The sequence below is a fragment of the Tauraco erythrolophus genome, chromosome 7 (assembly GCF_009769465.1).
Source record: "Tauraco erythrolophus isolate bTauEry1 chromosome 7, bTauEry1.pri, whole genome shotgun sequence".
Classification (NCBI taxonomy): domain Eukaryota; kingdom Metazoa; phylum Chordata; class Aves; order Musophagiformes; family Musophagidae; genus Tauraco; species Tauraco erythrolophus.
In genome coordinates, this window is record NC_141471.1 from 55,001,580 (window position 1) to 55,026,139 (window position 24,560).

At 37.0% G+C, this 24,560-nt stretch overlaps 1 protein-coding gene across 1 annotated transcript in view; it reads right to left on the minus strand.

Moving 5' to 3' along the window:
* The window catches only part of CNTNAP2 (contactin associated protein 2), a 1,148,354-nt gene that overhangs the window by 747,629 nt on the left and 376,165 nt on the right, over window positions 1–24,560 (minus strand). Inside the window, exon 3 of the mRNA XM_086615189.1 lies at window positions 8,164–8,357. Within this exon, the coding sequence (XP_086471315.1) occupies window positions 8,164–8,357 (194 nt within the window). The remainder of the gene's footprint in view (window positions 1–8,163; window positions 8,358–24,560) is intronic.

Genomic DNA, 24,560 nt, shown 5'->3' on the forward strand with positions numbered 1-24,560 from the left:
AGAAATCATTTTTGAAATCATTTTTTTCCCAATGATGAAATCATCATCATTGGGAAAAAATAGGAAGAAGGAACTAAGGAAGTCTTTGGCAGATCAGCTTTTTAACAGTGCCTCCTACAACTACATGTAGAAGTATAGTATGTATGTCAAATACACTGCAGAGGTATTTTAACATAATGCAGCTGATGACTAAGTAAATGGGCAAGACTCGTGATTTGTAACTCCACAATTAAACTCTAATTTAACTTAAGGCAGGTCAAATATCCGTATCATGATTTTTTTTTTTAAACGTGGAGATCACTATTACTTCTATTTCTAGCCATACTTTTATCAAATGAAACATTAGCTACACTATGCTAGATCTACTTTTTATTCATTAGATGATAAAATATGAAAATCAGTATCTAGCAAAAATAAAAGATTATGAGTGCCATAAAGCAGATTTTTGGTCATATGCTGACCTTCTGCTATAGTAAGAGCCACATAAATTATGTGATATATTCATACATGGTAGTCAAACAAGAGGGCTGACAAGTTGCAAGGAAATTGTTACAGTCCATTTCAGTCACATTCAGTAGATCTTAATCTAGACATTCACATGTGTCTATAGAGAATCTGTAAAAATTAAAAAGCTTTGAAAATTCAGCCCCGATTTGATCACCTAAGAAAGCGTTCAAGCTTCCTAGAAGGGATTGAGGACAACCTACATAACTATGCTAGGAGTTTTAAGAGCCAATTGATGCACTCCACTCAGCTCCGTACACACCAGCTGGGAACTGGAAGCATTACTGGTATGCAAGCCCAGTACAGCAGCCAGTTTGGGCCTTGTTTGGTGCTATGCATGAGCTACAAAGCCCGCATCCTAGAAAGATTTGTTCGCTGAGACGTGATGCCATTCAGCCATGACTATGACTATTTTAATTTCTGAGCTAATTAAACACACAATGTATTCTTGTGGGCCTGCTTAAGGACCTCTCAAGGAAATTGTACTCATTTCGGGATGATGACACTCTAAGGTATTTGAAAACCAAGCCATCTGGGAGCTCAGAAATGGATTTAAGTGCCTGCCTTTAGATATCTGTGTTTAAAATTTGATGATTTAACATAAACAGACAAGAAGTCCTCAGGCTAAGAACAACAGATTAGAAAATAATCCTTTAGAACGGAAATGCTCTAGCAGACTACAGTGCAAACCCCTAATATGTTATCCCAGTTTGGTTTTTATTTAATAGCCTGTACAGAATTGAGGGAGGGCTCGGACACTGTCTGCCACTGCACCAGGAGGAATTTTGTCTTCTCTCTACTTGGTATACTCTGTGATAGATTAAAATAGTTCTGCTTGTGCCTCTGGAGATAGCCTAATACAATTATAGAATCTTTCTCTGATAAACTGGATGAGTATCTTGCAGTAAAAAACCCCATAGCTTTCTATCTGATCAAATCCATTTCCAAAATGTCAGTGTATCTTTCCCTTAAAAATGTTATTTAAAAACATTAGCAAACCATAAACCCATGTTTCTGCTAAAAACACCATAAAAGATCTTTCTTCCTGCACAAAATATGTGATTTCAATGATTCTAAATAAAAACATGTTTAGAAGGTCTTACAATCAGGTCATGGCTTCATTTGTGAAATACATTGTTAGAGTCCTGTAAGTATCAATTTTTGTTTTCCAGAAAGGTCAAGATTTTAAACTAGCATTATTGTTTATCCAATCTGGTGTTAATCTTAGTATTGAAACATTTAAAAGGTGTGCTGGTTTTGGCTATGATAGAGTTATTCTTCACAGTAGCTACTATGGGGCTGGGTTTTGGATTTGTGCTGGAAACAGTGTTGATAATACAGGGATCTTTTCATTATCACTGAGCAGAGCTCACACAGAGTCAAGGCCTCTCTGCTTCTCATCCCAGCCCACCAGTGAGTAGGCTGGGGGTGAACACAAGGAGTTGGGAGGGGACACAGCTGGGACAGCTGACCCCAACTGACCAAAGGGATATTCCATATCACATGATGCCATGGTCAGCATATGAAGCTGAGGGAAGAAGGAGGAAAGGGGGAATAGTCGGAGTGATGGCGTTTGTCTTCCCGAGTATCTGTTACACGTGATGGAGCCCTGCTTTCCTGGAGATGGCTGAACATCTGCCTGCCAGTGGCAAGTAGTGAATGGATTCCTGGTTTTCCTTTGCTTGTGTGTGCTGCTTTGTGTATTAAACTATCTTTATCGCAACCACAAGTTTTCTCACTTTTACCCTTCCAATTCCCTTCCCCATCCCACTGAGGGAGAGTGAGCAGGCAGCTGCGTGGTGCTTAAATCGCCAGCTGGTGTTAAACCACAACAAAAAGGCCATCAGATCTTCTGTCATTTTAATACAAATATCGTCTGTGGCTGTGACAGCATTTGGCATAGATATATTTTCCCATAATATTTTAGATAACCCCAAGTGTGTTTCTCTAAATGCAGTAAAAATTTATACAATTTCTCTTAACAGATTCCACACAGAGGAAATTATGAAACAGGTTTCATCAGGATAGCACTGATATTTATCTGTAAAGTTCTTTTCTTCAGGGTTTCTAAAACTTCCTTGTCAGCAACTGCCTGAATTTTTAAGTGTCCAATCAACACTTTATTATATTTTTTTAGCATAATAGCAGAGACTGTTACATTACTCCTATAAGAGAGTTTAGCTTCATCACAGGAAAAAACAATTTTCCTGTATCCATACCCTTCCAGTCATGAGTCCTCAATGCATAGGTTAGCAACGTGTACTAAGTTACAACACCTCACTCACTCAATACACTCGTCAAGGAGATCTTGGCTGTTGCAAGTAAAGGGAGTAATCTTTATAAGACATAGGCATAGGAGACAGGGACTCAAAGACCTAACAGCCAGGTAAGCTAAGGTATAGTGAAATTAAGGTAAAATCACACAGGAGATTCCAGGAGAAAAATCAGGCTTTTTCTCATGGGGAAAGTTGAAGTTTAAAAGAGGTGTTTCTAGTAATAAAATACCCAGAGAATTAAGAGCCAGTAAAAATGACACTGGTCACCTTGCAGGCATTGCTATGGAGACAGCAAGATACCAGACATAAAAATCCTTCCAGACAGGATAGGTCAGGCCATCCTTAAATAGATAACAACAATAAATTCACAACGTTCCCAAAAGACTTCAGGGCCTTGCTATAAACACTAGTCCAAAATTTTGCACTGACTAATATATCAAACCATTCTGTCATGTTTAAATAGGTCTGCACAGTATCTGATATTCTAGTAGCAGTCCTGCAACAACAAATGGCAAGTCACAGTCCATTCTAATCATGTTTCACATTTTTTAAATGCTCCCATAACTGCAGGTCAGTATAATGTCATATTAACTAAATTGGTTTAAGAAGTTAATTTAATTCAATAGAAGTACTTAAAAAAAAAAACCAACCACACACAAAAAAAAAAAACACCAAAACAGCCAACAACAAACCACACACACAAAAAGAACAACAAGCAAAAATCCCAGGCCCATAAGCCCATTAACCTAGCAAGTCTTTCTATGATGTAAGTTTCCACTCAAGATCCTACAGAGTAACCACAAAAAAGGAGAGCAGCAGTTAGTATCAAACTCAAGAACCCTTTTGTAGCATACTTCATTAATGTTGTTTAGTGTAGGGTCATAGAATTACGTTGGCTCTCAGGAAAAAAGCAGTGATAGTTTTTAGAAAGCAATTAAATCTTGCTTGCCCTAACAGAGTGAGCATATGCTAGAATTTATTCTTTTTCACTTGTAGTTGGTAGACACAGGTCATTGTATTCTAAGACACATGCAGTAAGTCTTTGGTTAGCTATAAATGATGCTCTGTAGAGCAGGTGCAAGGAACTGGGAATGTGATAAAGCTTGCAGATTTTTCTCTGAATAATCTAACCAGAATTAGCACGAACAGAAACGCTGAGCAGATGGCTCCTACGTAATTTCAGCTAGGTAAACCTGCAGATGATTGCCTTATATCTACCTAAACATTAAATGTTACTTTAGGTCTGTCTGATGATTGGTATTTCCAAAGGCACCCAAGAGCATTAAACATTGAAGTCTCACACAGCTTGAAAAAAGTTAATCATTCAACTGACTTGTGCTTCCTTTCACAAGGAATTTCGGCTCAATACTATGTCGAAATACTCTGCAGTGCTGAGAGCTCATTTTCCTATGCAAGCTGAATCCACCGTGCTGTACCAGCTTCCTTCCCTCAATACCAAGGGGAGCCATGTAAACGAAGAGATTGCATTTCTCAAACAGTAAGTGGCTCCTCAGTGCCCAGAGAAAGGCAAGTTCATTTTACAGTTAACTTACTGGATTTCTGATTATTTTACCTAAAAGAGGAACAGAATGAGTAACATTAAAAAAAAAAAAAAAGTGTTTAAAGCCTGTAGGTAAATAGATAAATTCCTTTCCGAACACGAACATCATTTTTCATAGTCAAAGCTGTGTAATCACTTGATATCTTTTCAGTAATAAAAATACTACCAAAGCAGGTGTTATGTACAATACTCTTTAATTAAAACTGGAAAAAAAACCCCAACAGAACCAAAAAAACATAATTGCTTTCAAGTGAAGCAATGCTCACCTGGTCCAGGGCTAAATTTTCTGAAAAAAAAAAAAGCAAAATCTGCTTCCATTTACATCTGTTCAACTCCACTGATGTTCAAAGAGGCTGAAGACAAGAGTCAACCATAGAATTTGGAGGTCATATGCAAAGGGTCTGCACACCACCTTTCTCATCAATATTTTTTTTTAAATTGTAATTACAGTAACACTTTCTCCTTCATTGCTCTGACTTTGATACCCTCAAGAACAAGAAAATGAGACGGATGAGAGCTGATCAGAAGTTCTACTAGAGTAAGCAAATTTTAAAAGCTGATACCTCTTAAGACCTTTACAATCGTACTGAGGATCTTCCCATTTCCTTTAGGAAAGGCTTGAATCTTAGCGGTGCTCAGCTCTGCCACTAGTGCTTATAACTTGAGTCTCAATGTTTTTATAAGACATCAGCATTTTCTTATTATACCTATAGGGCATATTTGCATTATGCTTAGTGTGATGCATTTACATAATCTATATCTCAGGAAGTAGAAACAGTAACATATGTAGAATCACGTTTGGTATCTATTCGTTAGTTAAATAGATAGATGGCGTTGATGTAGAAACCGAAATGAGCATCCATACCAAAACAAAGATACATTGTGTACACGAAACACCCCAGCGGATTGACATACGAAGGGAAACCTCATGACCTATCAAAATTAGAATCTCAGACTACAAGAGCAAAAGTAGGAGAGGTGATCAGAATTCTCTAGTTGCTAGGCATTTTATGGAAAAAGGCCACATTCACTCATCTTATTAAAATTCATGGAAATTGAAAATGCCCAAAACCCCGGGAGGGGTGGGGTAAGAAAATCTATTTCACAGAACTGGGAAGCTTACTATAAACTCACCTTGAAAGCACTTTCCCCATCACAGACTTCCTGAGAGCCTTTTCATTTCTCTCCTATTTAGGAGGTAATTATAGAACTTTTTTTTTCCTCCCTGACTAATGCATATAGAAGGAGGTCACTTCAGCATTTTATGCAGATTTTCATGGTTTGTTCTTAACTAGATCTCTGTTGCAAATTATTTCTCCTTTGCTCTCTTTCCAACTCATCAAGCAAGCTTCATTTTTATTTCCTTCTGTTTCCCATATCTCATCCTCCGGCTCTGTCATTTGATATCATAACTGTTTTAGTATTAAACATTGTTGAACTCTGCAATTCTGTTTTCCTCTTCTTCTTTGCTTTCTCCTGTAATTTTAAATTTACTGTTGTCAGCAAACTATGACACTCAGACATGAGGATGATGGAACGGGGGCATTAATCGAAGGCTATATAGCACCTTCCTCTCGGGGATAAAACTTCTAAAAGGTACGCATCCAAAAGGAAAGACTACATACTTCCTAAAAGGATTTCTAAGGACACCAAAATAATTGGAGATTTTTAAGATCATCACAGTCATTTCAGCCAGGAGGAACCTGGCTTTACGAGTTCAAATCGCCAATGCTGGATGCTTGGCTCATGTGGTCTGATCTGGTCCTCACAGTTTCTGCTGTTTCTAATTTCTTGCACAAAGTGACGCTGAGAGGAAGATGTGAAGGGAAATTCCACACCTCCCCATTTCCACATCAGGGAAGCCTGTCTCCTCATAACACTACCACAGCAGCTGAGCAGTATTGCTCCACGCTCAGCATGTTCAGGCACCTCTCCTGCTTTGGAAACTTAGTAAATTTCCAACTTACTAATTGCTAAAAAGCACAGTGTTTTCAAGGTTAAATCAAGGCTCAAACATCATTTGACAACACAAAAAGTGCTGGTTTAGGCAAGTTAGAAGTAGAGTCAAGACCTCTAGTTGTTGTTATTGGTAGTAGTTCAGCTTCATTCTTAAAACTAAAGCTGAAATAGAGTAGCTTTTTTTTTTTTTTAAGAAAAAAACATTACTTTTCTAGTATTGAATAAAAATTACAGGACACAAACAGCAGTAGTACTGCAGCCAGCAGCTTGCTAAGTGTATCCGAAAGATTTAGCATTTCAAATAGAAGTAAGACTTCTGCATCTCACACCTGTTTTTGCAAGTGATATTGATGTTCAGTAACAGACCAACAGTATTGCCCAAGAATTCATCAAACATACATAACTGCTAACGAAGAGACAAATAAGACGTTCATTCATGAGAAAGCTTTCAGTGTTTCTGTATTAAGAGATGATATAAGAATAAAGATTTTCTACAAAGCCCTAAGAAATGTGGGCCACTTTGGAAACAAACAGTCATAGCTGTGACTAAATCAATCAAATCAAGTATTGCCAAAAGATTTTTCCCTTCAAAGGTATTAAGAACAGATTTTTCCTCAGCCTACCTGTCCTGCTTTATACATCGTTCACTCAGCTGCATATCCCTCTCCCATTTCCCTGAGACAAATTCTTAGTGATTAGTAGTTGTTGAAGAAGCTTTTCTATATCTAAGACAACATAAACACTAAAAGCTATGAGTATTTTTATATATGTAAGTGGCCTTAAAAGTGAAACCTTTTATATTTATTAAGCCTAAGCATGAGCTAACTCCCACCCTGATGAACAACACTCATACCCCCAACTCCTAAGGAATCTAAAGCAGCGCTCAATACTTTTCTCTTCACTCCTGCCCGTCCCCCCGGCTTTAACTTCTCCCTCTTTCAGAATCGTATCTGGCACGTGGAGGAGGCTTTTTCAATAAATCAATACTCTAATAAAAAATGACTGCATCTATGTACTCCACATATTAAGCGAGTTTCTCTTATACAGATAAAACCATTCACCTCATCCTCTATATTTGACATTCATTTTTAATAACAGACCTTTAATACAAGAAGCACCTGGAAAAAATGTGAATCTAAAATAGCACAACGTTAAATCTTGTATGCTTTGACAATATGATATTTGATATGATTATGATTTTTTCTGATGATTTCAAAATATCCTTTTGAAAAAGAATAACCATCTGAAAGAACTGCTGTAAGGATAGGCATGTTAAGTAATAGCTATCATTTCTTTGTCAGCAAAATGGAAGGCTACTGTTTTCAGCAAGAAGGAAATTAGCAGCTTATCCATGAATAGCATAAAAGACAAAACCAAATTATATGCTTTTTCCTAAAATTATTATAGCATAAATATCCCTGTAGCATCTATATGGAAAACACAACATACATGATAAAACTGCTCCCCAGCACATATACACACAAAAAACAAATTGCCTTCCAAAATACTATGTTTAAGAGCAGAATTTTCAAAACTACTTTTGTGTCTCACATTTACTCCACAAATTTACAAAAAGAAAAGTTAGGGAAAGGAGAAACAAAGGATAAGATAATTGCTGGGGAATATCAACAACCAGAGAATATCTTCATGTTCCGATAACTACCATCATCCCAAACGGGTTTTGCTAATCCAGAGATAGGCCTCCTGACAGCTGCTGTAACTTGAATCGTTATGTTTTGAGCTAATCTCTCTTCTGTCCTCACAAAGACAACACTGGAGAGTTGTACAAAACACGTAGTTCCTAAAGACACAGGCAATCAACATCACTACAGCTTATGTTTCTATTTTACACCAATGACTTACCCAGATATTTCCATCCTGGTGGTATGGTTTCCAGTTTCTCCCTGTATCGCTGTAGAGCATCCGATACTGAGTGACCCAGTCAGAACTGCTATACCTCCCTTGAGTTGCAACAGCACTGATCTGCTTCCTGTTCCCAAAATCCACCTGCAGCCATTGGTAATGATCACTGTCTGATGGAGACCAACCTCCCGCACCTGTTGGGTTGAGACAAGAAGAGACAGATTTAGACCTCCAACACTCGCTTTGAAGTGCACATGTGAAGATGTTGATTGCTGGAAGACAGCCCAGCTGAAAGGAGTGTAATATCAAAAAAACTTAACAGAAATATGATTGCACAGTTTTTTAAAAATGCATCTTTAGGACAGGCTTCAAATGCATTAACTCTGTTGCCTTAATCATTTTATAATATAATTAAAATGATTTAATGGGCTGCCTGGTAACGAATCAATGTCTTTACAACGCCTTAATTACAGTTTATTAGTTTTTGCCAAATTATAATTGTTCGAGGCTTGACCAATTTGCCATGAAATCTTTTGTCAGGGTAAGTTGGCACAAATCAATAACAATCTTTGGATTTTGTTTGCCTTTTCAATAGCATTTCACATTGAAGAGATAATACAGATAAAATGGGAGGAACTAAGAGCAAGCTCTCTGCTTTGCTGTGTTTCCCTGCTGTGCACAGACTGAAAGATCTACCAGAAGAATTGAAAAAGGAGCAGGTACTGCAGTACTGGATCCAGTTTTGATCTGCTGAGTGTACAAGCTCTCAGAGATTACACTGGCAGATGCCACACTCACAGAAGCATTATTGCTCTTTAAGGGCCTATGAATTTACTTGAGAGTAAAACTATTTACAATATTCTTCTCAGACACTACACTACATTGAACAGTTCTAAATAAAGAAGGCCAATGGTGAATAGATAAATGTAGCATTAAGATATTAACACAATTTCTTATTCTTCTGAAATAAAAAATACTAAGGAGAAAATTGTAGTTGGATGCTGCAGAGCGACAAAAATTCCAAGATAGATGATATGACGATATATTTACCATAATAATAAGAATTAGGAAATACATGAAACATTAAAAAAAATCAATCTATCGATACAGAGAAAACGTGGAAAATCATTGTCTTTATACTCATAGCAAATGTTAAGACGCAGAAAACAAAAACTTTACAGGCTTAAAGTGATTACAGGGTGGTTTGGTTTTTTATTTTCTTTTAAGTTTGAACCAAATAAATGGCCTGGCATACCATGAATTCACATAGTCTAGTCCATGGGCCAACGTTTGTTGTTTTTAATTTCACTTATGACTTCAATTGATGTCACAAACCCAGGCTGCCTGCCAAGCAAGTAACGCCTTGTTATTCTGCGTCTTATATACTCCCATCATTAGGCGGCAGCATTGCCTCAGTCTTAGATAATTCTAAAATTTATTCAGCTGCTACAGGTGTTAACATTTGCAGGTCATAGGACATTTTAATGTTGTGATATCAATGGGATTATTTGATGTCATGAGTGGTTGCCTTCCACTGTAATTAAAAGCGTAGCAGAATGCCAATGACATCTAATTTGTTAAAATTTTTAAGATTTACAGTAAATGCTTTGTCCCTGTACTACAGGTAATCATACCTAGGAATATTAACAGAGTTCTTTAGAGATAGGGAATAGCATTTAAGACCCTTACTAAAAGCACTTGCAGGGAAAAGTATTCCCACACATTCAAAAATTCAAACCAGCTGTATTTTTGCAGAGAATGGCAACAAGTTATTTAAAAACAGAATATAGCTTCTTCATGAATACTATGCAATGAGATTGGAACAATTGGCTCTACATAATTGCCATAGTAGCAGAAAAGTCCCTTTTCCTCTCTATCCTAACTTTTCTGTTCAATACCTGAGACTGATGGCACACAAAGGATAAGAGGCTGCCCCTGTACAGAAACCACCCTTTTAAAAGGGCTCTTTGGTGGCTCCAGAAGAAGTAAAATCTGAACGTGAGCATTCAGAACTTGAATGACAGGGTTCAGAATGAAAGACAGAGCTGATAAATCCATCAATAAAATGTCCTTCAGCAATGCAATCATTGAAAAAGGATGACATACTAGAGCTGTAGGAGGGCTAAAATAGACCTGATGGTTTTTACGCTTCTTACTTACGCAGGAGATTTTGTTACGCACATTTAAAAGAAAAGTATTTTAACTACAACACGGTATAATTTTTTCTTTTACTACATTCATATTATTGCGACCAGACTTCGGCCTGCTTTAATTGATAAACATACTCATTCATCGTAAATCACAACTAGGTTTCAGAAAGTCTTCACCTACAGATGCATTTCGAAGTTTGGAAAAATCAAGTGCTAACATTCATTTTCCCATTTTTTTTTTTGGTGTAGGAAGAGGAAGAAAATATTCTTTACATCACACCTGACAAAAGTTAGAGAAATGTGACATAATAGTCACGCACAGGCCAGGAGATGAAAAGACGAGAATTGCAGTACAGCCTGCCCTGTAACTACTTCTAATAAGCAAGAGGCGAGACTTTTGGTCAATATCGCAGGCAGCAGCAAACAGCATCATCCCATTGGCTTCTTGACCTAATTCTCTCAGTTTCACATTTGCCTTCTGGGTTTTCCAAGCAAGTAAATAAACAAATAGTGAAATGAAGGAAGAAACACATCGGATTATAGCTAAATGTGCTGCTCAGCAGACCAGCATGGGAAGGGAATGGTGATCCACCTGTGCAGCAGGGCAGGTGCCAGCGGTTCGCCAGAAGCAGCCTGTGGGGATCAGTTAAAAGTTTCATCTTGCCCTTTGGTTCACCAAGCTGTGTTGTTTGGGGGAGCTGATTACTTTGCTTGTTTTATCTGTGACAGGTGTAACCTCTATCGATTCAAGGATTAATAATAGCTCTTCTTTTTTCAGGTGTATGCTTTAAATAAATTATGAAAACGTTGGATTATATAAAAATTTCCCCACTATGAGATCCTTGCAAAGGCCCTGAATTAATCGTTTGTGTCTCCATTCAATCTAAGCAGGTACAAAAACCTCGCATCCCCAGAAATGTGCATGTGCTCACAGCTCAGCATATCATTAAATATTTTGATGAATAAGACCAGCTTCTTCATTGGAATTAAGAATTTGGTTTGATATTGGACTGAGAACAAAGAAGTTACTGACAAATAAAATATATTTAAACATTTGCCATTTTTAAATCGAGTGATGAGTTTGGAAATCAAACCTGATTTACACGATACGGCATTATGTTGAGAATATACTTTTATGGCCAATATATTATGACAAAATAATGAATTATCTTTAAAGAACGAATTAAATGATAGCGTGTCAGTTGCTTTCAGTGAACTTTGTACTCAAACTGTGATGGTATACTAAATGTGTTGAATAAATGCTATTCACAGTATTATTCTTCACATTTTGATGTAAACTGTTTATTTTTAATGATTACAGGCTATATTCTGAATTTTATTATATGCATCATTTACATTTTTTATTATGGCAGAAAAAAGACATTGTATACACGTGTTTGGTTTTTTTTATATTACACTCCGTTTTACTTCATGTACTGCCTTTTAATGCCAAAATACGAAATCCATGTGAATTACAAATTATTAGAAAGATAGTAGAACTACGAAGTATTTAAAAGATATTAAACATATGCCTATAATATAGTTTACTTTCATTAAACATGTAAGGAGAATTTGTGAGGTTCTTTGGCAGTAGATGTGCAATACGTTCAATTGCAGACAATATCTGCTTCGTATTTTGATTTTTACGCTACTCCAGAATTTGATGTGACTGAACATATTCACTCTCACTCAGCAGCCAAAATAATTGGCTCGGTGACATTAACCAAGAGAGTCACTGAATACTTTTATTTACACTGTATAGTACTCCACACCACAAACAGGACAATGAATTTCAACTGGAGCAAGGATGACTGTACATGACCCTTTGGTAGTAGGTATCCGAGAACTGTAAGTTTGGCAACCGAAAAGTCAACGTTGACCATGTGGCCCACATATCTGTGTATCCAAGAAGCTTTCCTGTACGGAAAAGCCTAAGTCTTAGTCAGCAAAGCCACCCAGAACATTCCTGTGGTAAAAGGTGGCAACAAAAGTTTTCATAAAGCTTTACCTTCAAAAGCTACAGAAAGTCATTTGATCTGCTCCTACTGCAGACAGACTAAACAATGTGTAATGAGTCTACTACTGAAAAACATACCAAGTAATGCAGAAGACACATAAAACTATACTCAGAATTATAAGTTGTAAAAGCTGAATCTTTTTGTGATTTTTCACGAAATAAAGACAATTGCTAACAAATAGTATTAACATCATTACAACAAGAGCTCAAGTTCAAAGATTTAATTTTTTTTAATTATGAAAACTCCAATGGCTTTCATGTCTGTATTGGATTTTATTCTACAGGTTCATTTCGTGGAATAGAAAACAGTATGAAAACCATAGTCTATCTTTAAGTGACATAGGCAAAAGATAGCAGTAAATATATTTTTAGGAGTATAAAGAATTCAAGTCAGTATGGGTCTATTTTTGCAAAATTTCTTTCTTTTAATTAATTCTGCATTTCAGCATCCTATTCCAAGTTCAGTGAGCTAGCTCCCATTTACTGCACACCAAAATGTGATGAGTTAGCCTCACATTCTTATCAATACCCCGATAAATTACCAGTAAGCAGCAAAGCTGCATTAGGCTTACAGGTTTTAGATTTTTGTACTGAGCTTACAGATCTGTAAGAAGGGGTACTCTGATTATTTTTGAACATGTTTATTCCATTTTATTTGGAAATCTTCTTTCTTTTGAAAATTTGGCACTATCATCTTCAATCATGGCTGAAACCAGAAAGATTAATTTGCATTAGAAGAATCCATTCCTGGTTTAGTCACACTTGTTCATCATTCCCTCCTTCAAATCACAAAATAAAAAATACCAGTACTACAGTACATCTAGTTTTCTACTCTTTTCAAATCAGTAATAAAAGGTTTCAACGGCATGATGGAAAGAAGGAAGGGATCTTTAGTCAGAAGTTTCATTAGAAAATAAACTATGAAAGCTATAGATAGAATGTTTAGGATTCATGGTAGTTATAATTCAAGGGATTACTTTATCTAATCATAGAAAACTTCTATAGCCTTTCAGCAAGGAAACAAAAAATATGTCTTTTTAATAATTATGTAGTAATAACCCAAAACATTCTTAGATTTTGAACAGGATAATTTGTATGGGAAAAACACAACAGAGTCTTTCAATGAGAAATAACACTTTCTAGGTCACTGCAATAGCATGAAATCAATACTGTTTGATACCTTGCTATTTTCCAAGACATTGCTTGTCATTTCTCTACATAAAAGATAAATCAAGACAAAAAGGAAAACTTTGAAATACTGAGATCATTCATTCACTGTACTTCAGAGAAAATATAGGCAGCCTTTTTTTACAGTATACTAGAAAACAATATAGAAGACCCAAACTTCTAAACTGCATAAATCTACCAGCACTGTTAGTCACCATTATGCTTAAGTAGGACATCAGTGGTGGTTTCCATTTTCCGTTTGTCTTCCTCTGTCTGTCCATTTTATCACTGTAGATAAAGACTGTATATACAGACAGTGGAACATTTAACTTCACACAGAGGCAATTGCATGACAGCATTGAGTGAGTCTAGTCACACTGAGATAAGTTATACACATACAGAGGTCCTGGACGATGAAAGACTTTGCCCTTAGCTACTTGGAGCAAGGATTGCTTTTATCTCATGTTAGGTGGAGCCCCCTAACAAGGAAACTCCAGTCCTCATATAGTTTTAATTAAAAATGGAGCCCTATCTTTTCCCAATATTGGCATGGAAAAACCTTTTTATGTCCTTAGCACAAATGGCACACATTTTTATATGTCTTCTATCCATCTGCTCTTCTAGCTAAATTTGGATCTGTAATCCAGGCTCTATCTTCAGGGTAGGGAATTGCTTTTGTGTGTTTGAAGAGCTCTTCTTTCCGGCGCATAACAACAGTGGTGGAATTGCAGACAAGGCCATACGTGATACTGATGGTGGGCTAAAAATGAACATTCTGCTTCAGAAGAAGCAAGGGTTGATATTTAGAAGGCAGCAATTACTGAGAAAATAGCAGCATGAATATAGTCCTCTATTTAAAAGTACCTATATTTATTTTGTAAAAAGTTAATATCACAGAGAAGGAGGAAGAGAATAGAAACGACAACAACTAGATTTCTTCCTCTCCAGAATTCATTATTAGAATTTACCCCAAATCAGACCATATTTAGTAAAAACTGGTAAATTACACTCAGCCCCTGGCCTAACTCCCCATGAGTTTCAATAGCAGCTTTCCAGAGTTGCAACAAGAATTGGGCTTCAGTAAGCCTTGAAGCTTCAAGTTCCCTTTAAATACATCTGATAAAATTAATTTCTCAGGGGTAGCTGAAGATATGAAAGATCCAATATTCATAGCTCAAATTAGCCTTCTGTCATAATAGCTGAAAGTTGTACGTCTACAGAGAGGTCAGTGTCAGCATTAATCTTGACTTCTGAAAAGCTGAAGTAGTACACCAGCCTATCCAGTGTCCATTACTACTCACTGGAACGTTTCCATTGATTTCTAGTGGCACTTATCAGTGTCTTCCCTTGGTGTGGCTTAAACTCTCTGATGAAGCGTACTTTTCATTTTTTCATTTCTTTAAACTATGTAATACTTTTATATTATTATTATTTTAGAGGGAGGAGGGAAGGGGAATAAGCATTAGCCCTTTTTCACTTTAGCAGATATTTTTTGGATGTTGGTAGACTAATTTTAGAAGACTTCCCCTCTACTAAAAAATAGACAGTGGGAACCCTAATTATATTTCTTAAAATTATTTGATTTTAATTTAAAAACCTGAAAGTTAAGAGTAGAAATTACCCAAGGGATAACAGTAGTTATCAAGATACAGTCCACACAGATCATCTTTTAAAAGAACATTAAAATCGCTATATTATTTTTTAAATCCCAATAGATCTTTCTTACAGTAAATGCAATTAAAATAAATCCCTTGATGTAGTGTCTGCTTCTGAATACCCACTGCTTCCGAGTATATATCTTAACCGAGCACAAACCACATATGAGAGAATGAACGATCAATCTGCTCTAAGGAACAGTGGTGATATCTAACAATAAAAACGATGCCAAAGAGATCTCATCATTGTCATTCACAGTTGTCAAACTCAAAACAGGAGGAAAAAAAAAAAAATCATAAGCCTGAGGAGTCTTGTATCCTGAATCCGCTGTTGGGGAACAAACACTTTGCAGCTTTGGTTATTTTAATGAACACATCACTTTAAACTATGCCTTCCCCATCTGTTCTGCTTTCTAATTACATATGCAAAAAGAAGCTCATTCACAACTGCATCCTAATGGAATCTTAAACAAAAACTTGGACGAGATTTAAATATTCGGTGCCCATCATCAAGCATTCGAGGCATCAAGCCACTTCTCCATGAGGTGTTTTCTTGTTTTCCAGACAAAATTTGAGGCGAGGCAATGGATCACTCCACCCTGGCATATAAACCTTTTGCATACAAAATAACCACAGTGGCATACAAAATTCAAGGAAGAGAGCACAGAGATTTCCCTTTCTTCACATCCTCTTTTCAAGTACCAGGACAAAAATCTTTCATTGCATGTTTATGCACTGCAGCACTGGGGTTTTCCTAACAACTCAGGTCATATCCCAGGCAAGAACTAGCAAGTGTATAGCTAATGGATAGCAGACACCGCCTCTGCAGCATCTCTGCTGAGCAATCGAGCCCTGATTAGAAGATTCTTATCCAAGATTTTAATGATGGTCCCATCAGGAATAGTGAAGTGTTACTGGCTGTAATCGAATAGCATTTACAGCACTTCGAAATCCAGATACAAGCTCATTATGACACTTCTAGTTGTTCCTTTTAACTGTTGTGATCCCTCCTTAGTAGAGAAAACGGAGACAAAGAAATTAATGTATTCCTGCACCTGATCTATACTGTTTCAATAACAACGAGATGCCTAAACACCTCAGTCACCCAAATCATCCTGCTTCCATTAGTGCAGTCTACAAAGTCATGGAAGACAAAGCTGAATTTCTGTAATAAAACCATAATGTTCTAGCCCATCTTGATTAATGTTTTTCCCCTTCAAATTACTGTACATGAAAGATGATTAAATGTCATAATTCAGTATTAGATATCTTGTTCTGTGACAAGTCTTAAAGATAAAATACAAAACCTGAACCTCCTGTCTTGCAGAGACTTGCTGTGTGAGATCTCGTAGTGAATATAGTTTCTGCTGTTGTGCGCCGGTGTACACCAGTGTTCCAGTGATACACAAACAGCACTGAAATGCTCATTGTTAACAAATAAAAGCTACGGGATTATTTCGCTATACTCATCATCTGTTTTCTATCTATGTTTTTTAACTCCAAACCTCCTGGTCTGCGTCTCCCGCCAGAAATTTTTCTTGCTTGAAATGCCCTGCTCATGACGTGCTCCCTCTGGCTGTTAAGTGCCCTGAAAGACTCTTAGCCCAGCAAGAACAAAAACGATGACCCGTTCTAGCTCCTGCTGTTAAACATGGCAGTTCTGAAGTCCAGCTCCCTTGACGATTGCCAGCAGTCAACCTTTACCTGCTGCTACTGAATTTTGTAACACCCGCTTGGGCTTGGCTCCTGAACTGCTACAGGACCCAAACACTGCTCACTTTTCTTCTGTTAACTCTTCATACATTTCTACCACACTTTTTTGTTTATGAGTTTGTTTCTTTTAAAGCTTCTTCTTTTGGGACTGGCAAGAAAAAGACATTCAGGAATGTTCAGGTTGAAGATTTTTCCCTAGTGTTTCCTATCCTGGTTAAACCCGCTTTTCCTCTCTTCAAATATCTTTTCCATCTGCTCAAAATTTGAGACCTGAATTCTCATTTTACAGGAATTTCTCAGAAGATGGTTTCAACCCAAAGAGTTATGGTTTCTCAAACTCAAACAAAACAAAACTTAACAAAAACTCAGATTTGTTAATAAAGCGGTATGAAATATTTTTTTTTACCACCTTATTCCTTTCTCCTTGACTGCTAGAGTTCCAAAATCACTACACATTTTGATAATTTCCCACAAAAATAAATGAAACCAATGAATTCTCATAAAGAGACTCTCTTTTCTGAAGCAAAATGACTGAAGGGGGAGGAAAAAAATAATTTGGTCAGCTCTACTGAAAGTTTCTGAATACTCAAAAATCACTGTATCAATATTTTCTGTATGCAAATTGCCCAGAAAATGAACCGCTAGAGAGAGCTACACCATCCTCTTATTTGTGCCAACATTGCACTACCATTTACCCAACCCTGAGAACAGGCCAGGACTCTTCCCTACCTCCCTCACTGATTAGCCGCCGCTAATCTTGCAAGAATACAAGTTATTGGTACTGTTTAATCCATCTCAGTAAATACGCTTCCCTCTCCTTCAACAAGCAGGAGCATAGAGTTGTGAAATATTGTGTGATGACTTTTGAAATATAGTATATAGAATTTTGCAGGGCTTTCTTTTAACAAAGCTAAAGGATAATTATTTTTTCCATCAACGCATATATTGCAAGCACTATCTAGATCCTCACCCTTTTTCTCCATTAAGAAAATATATTCTGTTTTTAAAAATTACTCTGTACTGTATCCATTTTGATGATGAAAGCTCATACTATGCCTTCTATTTTACTAATAGTGAAATTTTGATATCATATGCAGAGTTGCAACAACATGGGAGGAATAATTTTATTCTTTATTTTAATTTGCAAAATAATATGTTCATTTCAAGACAGGACTATACCACAGCAGAATTCAACTTTTTAGGGCAATGATTTGCCTGAAGTCTATGGTAAACTGCTAATAAATATTGGCTATTCCCTAACGAGTTATACTCCTTGAAGCCAAAACATAGCACTGTATATAAAATCACTATAATCATGTGAGATTGTACTAGAGAAAAAAGCCAGCAGAAAAAATTGAAAGTTATAACGCTAATAAAAGTAACGGCGCTCTTATCAGTGGCATCAAATGTTAATTTACCCACACGGGATTAACTAATCTGATACATTTTAGACACTAACCAGGGAAAGAAATTCTGCTAGGATTTTTATTCAATATAAATTAATGAGAACTCAAAGTTCATGCAGCACAGCATTTCAAAAATTAAACTATAATAAATTAAAAGCCCCAAAAGCACACTCCAACCCTTGTCCTTAAAATTTTAACCTGCAGAAGGGAGGAGAATGTGGAAGCGCTAGCTTTCGAGTAGGAAGGTTCAGCTTCTAAGGTCTGGGGGAGGATGCAAAGCACGATTTAGCTTCAGGTGCCCTGAATCATCCCCACTTCTCCCCCTGACTCCATTAGCCCTCTCGGACTCTTAGGGTGGCATGGCTCTTCGTCTCCATTTCAGCTGTTCAGGCTGCAGATTGAAATACTTGTTCTGAACGCATTTTTTTTCTACACTGTCCGTGAAGACTGCAGAGTGTAACACTGCTGAGAAGAAAAAGAACTTTTGCATGTCCAGCCAACTCAATACACCCACTCCCCTCCGACAGGAAAAAAACTAGCCCACTTCAAACAGCTAGACCGCAGACCATACCAAAATAATTTCTGTCTGTACAGAACATTAGTTGGCAGATGAAGAAACAGCCACAGCTACAAAAGAAGTGCTCAAGACAAAAATCATCTAGCGTGGCAGCAGCATTGCCCAGGCAAGCAAACACCTAAGTGAGGATAGAAAAAGCTTTGTGTGCTTTAGTTTGCCTGTCTGTAAGCCGCTGTAACGCATCATGCGCCTCACACAGGCAACTCGGAAAACAAACAGTATTTTTAAACTTTATGAAAAATACTGTAATGGTAAAGCTAATAATTTCTCCCACTTCATCATACATGCAAAACCCAAGGCTCTATCCCATAGAGCTGGCTGCTCTATCCTTATAAAGATTACATCCTTCTCTACTTGAATAAAACTCATGATTTTTCCTGTACGCTGGAATAAGCAAATCCTCCTAACAATCTTAAAGGAAATTTCTATTTCCTGAGCCTAGACAATGAAGCACTACCACAGCTCAAGAGAAATTGTCCAGGGATATCAGTGCCACTGTATGACAGCTTTCCCATAATTCTATGCTCTCCTGATTCACCATTATGTTGAAGAAAACCACTTATCAGAGACAGTTAGTACTTCTCTACTTCCAGCTACATGGACACCATTCCTCCTGAAGACAGAAGCATTTTCCTTATAGCATAAGCCCAGGAAATAAGTATTCAGCAAGGGCTTCTCAAGCACAAACCACTACTAGCTAAATCACTACTTCTGTAAAAACTGAATCCTGTGATTATTGTGCTATAAAAAGGTCTTAAACAGGCAAAACCACACAGCTTAAGAATGGAAAGTGCGATATGATAATTATATGTATTAGGGTTAGAATATAGGTTTAAATTCAGGTTTTTTGAAAGAATGAAACAGTAAAAAATATCTGCTGTTAATTCTGGGTTTAAAGGAATCTTATGTCAGTTTTAGCTTCTGATTTGGCAATGTTAATTAAGCATCATAAAATCAGAGTCACTTATAAGAGCTAACTAATGTTTATCAGGCCACTGCAATTTTTTTCAACTTTTATAACTTTTATTTATTATTACTATTATGTAACCTCTTTTTCCTTATTTAGTAGCAGCAAAGTTTCATTTGGAGAGAAAGGAAGCGTTCTTTTTCATAGATTTTGTAAAGAAAATTTACCACTCAGATGATTCCAGTACAAACCCCAAACTTACATAACATATATCAGCTTGATCTATCAAAACATATACCAGCAATTAGAAAAATATGACACTTGATGACTGGGAGAGTATTTTTAGCAAGGAAATAAAAATGTAAGTAATATTCTGGGTTTTGTTTTGGTTTTTTAAAGTAAAATACAGAGAGTAAAATTTATAACTTAAATTTTATCCTGGATTTCAGCTAAATATTGAAGTTCTGTAAGGACATTTAAGCACATCTGCCCAACAATAGTATCTGTTAGGAGAGGTGTCATTAAAATACGTATTGAACAATATCTTTTTTTATTCCTTTGAAGTTTGCCTACAGGATTTACACAAGGCAAAGGGCTGAAATCTGGAATAGTGAGATTTCCTGACACTGTTTCTCATTTATGTGTCCTTATACCCTATTGCAGGCACCACATCTAGTGTCTATATCACGAAGTTATCCCCGACATCCTCCAGAAACATGGGTTGATTGCATCCCACTGTACTGCTTCTCCAGTGGGTGTCAGCGAGACTAAAGTCTCACAGAGAATGAAGGTATCTGATCTGGAGTTGTACTGAGTTTGTTCAAAGAAAATGGTGTCCACTTCTTATTCTAATTTTGTGGTTTGTAACATATTTCCTACCATGATGTTACCCCTTACTAGCTTATCCTCGGATCCTGACACACAAGGTCTCAACCACACGCAGAGCTCTAGTTTCCCAGGCTGTGTGTATCTGCATGGATGCACTTGAGAGAGGCTTCCCTTCACCCTGCTTCTCTGCTCCTGAGGTCTCTCTTGTTCTTGCAGCTTTTACTTTCCAACCCTATACATCGCTTGCTCATTCAACTGTGGGTTGTAATTTTCCTCTGCTATCTTAAATTCAGTGGAGAACCAAAAAGATAGTCAGGGGGCTGAAGCACTCATCCTGTGAGGAGAGGCTGAGAACAGGGCTTGTTCAGCATGGAAAAGAGATGGCTTTAGGGGAACCTTACAGCAGCTCTTGGTATTTACAGGGTGGTCATCAAAGAAATGGGGCCAGGCTCTTTACTGAAGTGCATGGCATGAAGATGAGAGACAATGGATAGAAACAGAAATGAGAGGTTCCAACTGGAAATATTTTTTTTTTTTTCACCATGACAACAGTTGGGCAGTGGAACAGGTTGCCCAGAGAGGCTGCAGTCTCTGTTCCTTGGAAGTTTTCCAGATCTGATTGGTTAAAACCCTAAGCAACCTGGTCTGATCTCAGAGCTGAATCCTGCTTTGAGGAAGTGAGAGATCCAAAGATCTCCTGAAGTGCCTTTCAATCAGAATTACTCTATTATTACAAAAGTAGCTCATTATAAGAACAGTAGCTTGACAGATATGAACAACTACACCAGGTCAGCCTAACTTTAATTAGCTAAGCAAAGAGCAAATAGCAGAGGATGAGGAACACAACACAACTTTCCACAGGCAAAAGGATGGAAGAACACCTTCAGTGCAAAGATTTTTGTTCAGGTAAGATTGTATGATCTGACTGTCTTACAAAGGCTAAAGTATTTCACATTATTAAGATAATAAAAGAAGGGCCTTACTCCCTAAATGTTTTTCTACTCTCTTTCAATCACTGTTCACTCAAACCTCTCATCTGCAGATGCTCAAATCTTTCCTAAGATTAAGGTAAGATAGGTGACATTTCTGCTCTAATGGACAATTTATTATTAAATTTGCTTGAAATAATTTTATTCCTGATTTTTACACATTTACCTTTCTTATTTTACATTTTAATTTTTTTTTTATTCCGTTTGTGTAATCATCACAAGCAACTGTTTTCTACCTATCAGAGTAACATATTAACTTGCCATGTGATACTGACTTTTACTTATTCACCATGTCACTTCATTCTTTATTTAAATACAATTCTTGGCACTGGGAAAGCTTACTCTCCTGGAAGTGGTTTTTTTTAATTCTTATGATTTCCTACCTGATATCTCAAGGGCAACATCCTCTAACTTTTTTCTGAATAGGTATTTTTAAGAAGTTATAGAGTTGCCCAAATAAAGTAAAAAGAAAAAAACCACAGAGATTGAGAAGAATACAGTGTACTTAAACTTATTCTGGAATAAAAAGTAAGAAAGGGCACAAGAACAGCAAAAAATTAGATATTAACTATGAAACTCCTTCTTTGTAAAGGATGCTATGTATTAATGCCATATATTTTGAAAAGAGTGAGATTTTAACATACTAAAAGAAAAGTATAAATTTATTACACAAGATTTACCAATAGTTTCACAATGGAGTCAGTGAACTTGAAGTAGTAGATATTTCATCTTCCTCCAATAGTCACGTGCCAGCCTCATTGGCCAACTACTATAGTCACAAAAATAAGAGCAGATTAGGCTTGCCTCATAGCAGACAAAACACCATTCTGCTGCCTTTCCTGGTACTTTGCTACATGGTCAAAACTTTAGAGTATTGTGCTTACAGCTCGTGATACCGAGTAGTGTCGGTACCTGCACAATGACCTGCGCACAGACGCCAGGGCACGTTGTGGAACCGCACCACAAGCACAGCAATGCGCGAGATCAAGTGCTGCATTTACAAACTCGCTTAGAAATCTGAAAGGCAAGACATCTGTAATTTAATATTCTTCATCAAAGATCAGGGGAACAACAAGTTTCGCACTTGATTCTTAACGGGTAAAAGAACATGGGGAAAGCATTTTGGACACAAGATTCCTGAGGGGATAGGATACCCAGCTTTATTTACAGACTTGAAATTCTCTGTTATATCTCCCCTGGCACAATGCACGTTTGGATCATAGTCAACATCTTAGCAAGAACATTACATTTCCTGCTCTTATAAAAATCCTTAAATGCACAGTAACTGGAATGGTTTAGTTCCCACTGATTTTCTCAATCTTTGCACAATTTTACCTGACAAGTTCGTGTTCTAAGGCTGCGCATTGTCAAGCACCACGGAAAGTGAGCTAAAACAGTAGCTTGTGCCATGTTAACATCCCTGGAGCTACAGTCATCAGCTGAAGGATTACGTGCCAGTCAGAACACGTCGTGTTACGCTCTATCATGCCAGATCTGCAGTGACAAGTTTCCTCAACTCTAAAGCTGAGTTTCTGAAGTGACAAACCTCAGGAATCAACCAACTGCAAAATCTCCACATACATTTCAGTGTTTCAAAACCTCTGCAATGCTTATTACATCTTTTTTCAATCAGGTTGATAACTTGCAGCATACGCTTGCTTAACGTCTACCCAGGATAAAAAGATGACAATTAACAGTGCCAACAAAACCCCTGACCCAAAAGCTACCAAAGTCAAAGGACATCTTTCCATTAGCAGGTTTTGGATCAAGCTGTGAAATATGTCAATGCACTCTGTTTCTGACTACCACCAAAACCACTGCATGCTGCCACAAACTTAACAATGCCTCTGCCACAGCCACCAGTTTTTCACTGTCATTCAACCTTTTATCTCTCTCTCTATGATGTGATGCCTCTTCCCATTAGCCATCAATATATGTTCCTGGAATCTGAAGTCATGGAAATAGCTGTGACACAGAGGGTACCAGTACTACAATAGACAACGTATCTTTTTTGACAGAGTTAAAGTACCACATGGCATTAAATGCAAACAGTGCCTTAAGATCAGTCTTCTCCCATAGAAAAGGATTCTTCCCATGGGAATACATTTTCTGAGAAACCTGAAGTCCTCGAGACCCTCCTTCAGAGAGAGAAATTACCTTTTCGTACCTGCAACCTGCAAGTATCTCTACATACTTTTTTTTATTATTATTATTTCCCCCCAATATCCAGACATTATTGTGCTATTAAACTGAGTTTCTGGTCACTTCCAGGGATTACAATCGACTGTGCTAAGTCATCAATAAAAAGACTAAAAAGTTGCATGAGAAAATCCTTCTTTTTATGAGGGGATAATTGTTATTAAAGGCTAGCTTTATCATTTGAAGTTTTCCTCTTATATTTGACATGAGCTCTTCTGTCAAAGAAATGCTTAGATTAATTGGTGAACCCCACTTTATAGGTTCATCCATCTATTTGGCAAAGAAAAGCTTGATGCTCACTTCTATATTCTAGAGGCATATTCTATACTTTCAAACACATATAGTTAAAAAGAACACTATTATCCCTCTAGGAGTAAAAAGAAATCAAATGTGGACATGGTACATTAGCTTAATAAAACCCAGGAAAGACTTTTACAAACTCTCTGGCCTGAGGGCCCTTTACGAACAAACACAAATGGTTCTGTTTTTTTTCCATAATCTTCCTTCACTAGCACTATGCACAGTAGAAAGTGCATCATATCCTTTCAGTTTGGATCAGTGATATTCAGATGACAACTACTTTTTAAACTGTGTCCTCATTTATTGAAAGCAGTTTACTGAATTAGCCTATAGCCACTGCATGCCAATGGAGCTTTGCTTCAACAGATCTGAATTCATGTTATTCCTGCCTTATGTTTTCCATATAAATTATAAAGAAAAAAGACTTACACTCTCTCCACTAAACACTAAAACCAGAAAAGAATTTAAGTGCTATACTTGCCTAGAAAA